The sequence below is a fragment of the Eubalaena glacialis genome, chromosome 9, assembly GCF_028564815.1.
Source record: "Eubalaena glacialis isolate mEubGla1 chromosome 9, mEubGla1.1.hap2.+ XY, whole genome shotgun sequence".
NCBI classification, from domain to species: domain Eukaryota; kingdom Metazoa; phylum Chordata; class Mammalia; order Artiodactyla; family Balaenidae; genus Eubalaena; species Eubalaena glacialis.
Window position 1 is genome coordinate 41,905,534 of NC_083724.1, and position 4,182 is coordinate 41,909,715.

Genomic DNA, 4,182 nt, shown 5'->3' on the forward strand with positions numbered 1-4,182 from the left:
TGCATATTACATTTTATTTTTCTGAGGCATTTGAGAGTAATTTTCAGACATGTTACCCTATTGCTCTTTAATACTTCAATGTGTATTTCCTAAAACACTCTCCCACTTAATCATAGTCAAATCTTTAAATTCGAGGAATTGACACAGATAAAGTATTACCATCTAATCTATGTCTTATTCAAATTTTGCCAATTTGCCTACTAATTTCCTTTATAAAGTCGAAGATCTAATCCTAAACCACACATTGCATTTAGTTGTCATATTTCTTCATTCCTCCTCAATCTGGAACAGTTCATCAGTCTTTCCTTGTCTTTCATGACATTGATATATTTGAAGAGTACAAGCCAATTATTTTGTAGAATGTCCCACAATTATGATTTGTTTGATGTTTTCTTGTGCATTTTTGGCAGAAGTATCATAGAAGTGAAGTGTGTTCTTCTCAGTGCATCATTTCTGCAGGTACAAGATATCCATATTCTTGGTGCCATTAACTTTTTTTTTTTTAATTAAAAAATGTTGGTTTTATTGTAGGACGATACATTAATTCTTTGAAGTCAGAATTAAAGGGTTGCACAATTTAATTTTTATATAAATGACTGAATATACAAAGTATCAAATATAAACAGTAGTGTAACAAGAAAATAAATTGGCAGAAATAATTATTCAACCAGTAGCAATAATTAAGACCACCATTTGAAAGATCTTCTATAAACAATGGAAAAATATTGTTATAAGTTTTTACAGCACATAATTGAATTCCATTCTAATTCATTACTATTATACTTCCTTCTTCTTCAGTATTAGTGGATCCACATTATCTCCTGTCAATTCATTGTGTTTATTATGTGAACCATCACAGGCAGGAAACGTCTTAGAACGCCAACATCTACAATAAGCTGCTTTAGTAAGACACAGATCTTCAATGTTTATCTCATTCACTACTTTGGGATTTTCCTTTTGTATTTTAAGATTAATCAAGCTATCCTTCTGTTGCTTTTTCTTCGGGAGAAATGGACGAACCGCAAGGTAGCCAAGTAGTGCAAGTACACCAAGGAAGGGCAATAACCGAAGCCATTCTGAAAATTGTAAAGCTCAGAACCCAACAAAATCTTCCAAGTGTTGACTGCATTCTGGAAATTTTCATCCTTTAGATGTGAAATCCCGAGTTCTGGGTTCTGTGAGCCGGGCGAACCCGGTAATGCTCTCAGGGACTGGGAGCCGCTTAAGATACGCAGGGAGCTGCACCTTCACGATGCGGGCCACGTTCTCCAGCACCATCCTGGCCAGCGGCGTCCGCTCCTCGCCCGACCCCCGCCACTCTCCGGCCGAGCTGCCACGCCTGCGCCGAGAGCCGCCATTAACTTTTATAACTTACTTTAGACGATATTTTCCAGGTTTCTTCATTGTAAGTTTAGTTAGTATGTGTTTTGTACCTATTAACTGATGAGTAACTGAGCAATTTGTGGAGAACAGTTTGAGACTATGTAAATATCCTGTTCTTCATCAGACTTTTACCCACCAGTTTTAGCATTCTTCGATGACTCTTGCCTGAATCAATTATTTCTATAATGGCTGGCAAATGGTGATTCCATAAATTCCATCATTCCTTTTACATGTATAGCATTCTACCGTAGGATAGTTTTTCCTTCACTGTAGGAGAAGCTTGCCATATCTATCTATCTATCTATCTATCTATCTATCTATCTATCTATCATCATTTATCTGTCTACATACCTACCATCTATACCAGTTTTGACAAGTTTTATAAAATTCTGTTGACAGATTTGTATTTAGGTGTTCATAGTCCTTAACAACAGACTCCTTGACAACCTGATTCTAAAATTTATATGGAAGTGAAAATGGCCAAAATTAGCAAAGATAACCTTAAAGAAGAGGAAAGAAAGGTCTTATATAGGCATTTATTAAGACCACATAAACTAAACTATTGATAGTATTGATGCAAATATGAACAAACAGATCAATGATAAGAATAGAGTCCAGAAACAAATTCATATAAATATGTATTTACAACAAATGTGCCACTTCAAGGCAATGTAAAACAAGGTTCTTTAAAAAAAAAAGTTGCAGGGCACAGAAATCTGCTGCATTTCTATACACTAACAACAAATGATCAGAAATAGAAATTAAGGAAATAATACCATTTACCATTGCATCAAAAAGAATAAAATATCTAGGAATAAACCTACTTAAGGAGGTAAAAGACTTATACTTGGAAAATGATAAGGCTCTGATGAAAGAAATTGAAGATGACACAGTTATAAAGATATACTGTGTTCATGGATTAGAAGAACTAATATAGTTAAAATGACCATACTACCCAAGGCAATCTACAAATTCAGTGCAATCCCTATCAAAATACCAAGGGCAGTTTTCACAGAACTAGAACAAGTAATTTTAAAATTTGTATGGAAACACAAAAGACCTCAAATAGCCAAAACAATCTTGAGAAAGAAGAACAGAGCAGGAGGAATCATGCTCCCTGACTTCAGACTATACTACAAAGCTACAGTAATCAAAACAGTATGGTACTGGCACAAAAATAGACACATAGATCGATAGAAGAGAATAGAGAGCCCAGAAATAAACCCATGCAATTATGGTTAATTAATCTACAACAAAGGTGGCAAGAATATACAATGGAGAAAAGACAGTTTTTTCAATAAGTAGTGCTGGGAAAACTGGACAGTTACATGTAAAAGAATGAAATTAGAACATTTTCTCACACCATATACAAAAATAAACTCAAAATGGATTAAAGACCTAAAGGTAAGACCAGAAACCTTAAAACTCCTAGAAGAAAACATAGGCAGAACACTCTTTGACATAAATCATAGCAGTATTTTTTTTGGATCTGTCTCCTAAAGCAAGAAAATAAGGCAAAAATAAACAAATGGGACCTAATTAAACTTAAAAGCTTTTGCACAGCAAAGGAAACCTTCAACAAAATGAAAAGACAACCTACCGAATGGGAGAAAATATTTGCTAATGATATGACTGATAAGGGGTTAATATCCAACATGTATAAACAGCTTATACAACTCAACATCAAAGAAACAAACAACCCAATTAAAAAATGGGCAGAAGATCTGAATAGACATTTTCCCAAAAAAGACATACAGATGGCCAACAGGCACATGAAAACATGCTCAGCATTGTTAATCATCAGAGAAATGCAAATTAAAACCACAATGAGATGTCACCTCACACCTGTCAGAATAGCCATCATCAAAAAGAACACAAAAAACAAATGTTAGCAAGGATGTGGAGACAAAGGAACCCTTGTACACTGTTGATGGGAATGTAAATTGGTGTAGCCACTGTGGAAAACAGTATGGAAGTCTCCCAAAAACTAAAAATAGAACTACCATAGGACCCAGCAATTCCACACATGGGTATATATCTGAAAAAACAAAAACATTAATTCGAAAAGATACATGCAACCCAGTGTTTATAGCAGCATTATTTACAATTGCCAAGTTATGGAAGCAACCCAAGTGTCCATGGATGGATGAATGGATAAAGAAGATGTGGTATATATATATACAATGGAATGCTACTCAGCCACAAAAAAGGATGAAATCTTGCCATCTGCAGCAACATGGATGGACTTGGAGGGTATTATGCTAAATGAAATAAGTTTGACAGAGAAAGACAAATACTGTATGATATCACTTATATGTGGAATCTAAAAAATAAACTAGTAAATATAACAAAAATACTCACAAATATAGAGAACAAACTAGTGGTTACCAGTGGGGAGAGGGAATGTGGGAAGGGCAAAAGATTAAGAGGTACATTAACTATTATGTATAAAATAAATAAGCAACAATGATATATTGTACAACACAGGTAAATAACAGATATTTTATAATAACTATAAATGGAATATAATCTTTAAAAATTGTGAATCACTATTTTGTGCACCTATAACTTGTAATATTGCACGTCAACTACATCTTAATTTAAAAAATTTTCATTTTAAAAAATTGTAAAAATATCAAAACAAAAGAAACACCAGTGCCAAATCAAGATGATATCCCTATTAAAATAAATGAATATTGATCCCTCATGCATACCATACACAAAAATCAATTCCAGAGCATTATAGAACTAAATGGACAAGTTAAAACGATATAGCTTCTTAGAAGATGTAGAAGAATT

General features: G+C 33.8%; 1 protein-coding gene across 1 annotated transcript; it reads right to left on the reverse strand.

The window, feature by feature from the left end:
* Positions 1-777: 777 nt before the first annotated feature.
* Positions 778-1,305, reverse strand: LOC133098382 (CDGSH iron-sulfur domain-containing protein 2-like). Its single transcript, XM_061201167.1, has 2 exons — positions 1,176-1,305; positions 778-1,082 (listed from the first exon to the last, which is right to left on the reverse strand). Exons 1-2 carry the CDS (start codon positions 1,276-1,278, stop codon positions 778-780), a joined length of 408 nt encoding a protein of 135 aa, XP_061057150.1. The 5' UTR covers positions 1,279-1,305.
* Between the last annotated feature and the right edge of the window lie 2,877 nt (positions 1,306-4,182).

Coding starts and splice junctions, on each gene's coding strand:
- LOC133098382 (XM_061201167.1), bottom strand. CDS start 1,278: ATGGTGCTGGAGAACGTGGCCCGCATCGTGAAGGTGCAGCTCCCTGCG. Junction 1,083..1,175: donor CGGGTTCGCCCGGCTCACAG/AACCCAGAACTC, acceptor GAGCTTTACAAT/TTTCAGAATGGCTTCGGTTA.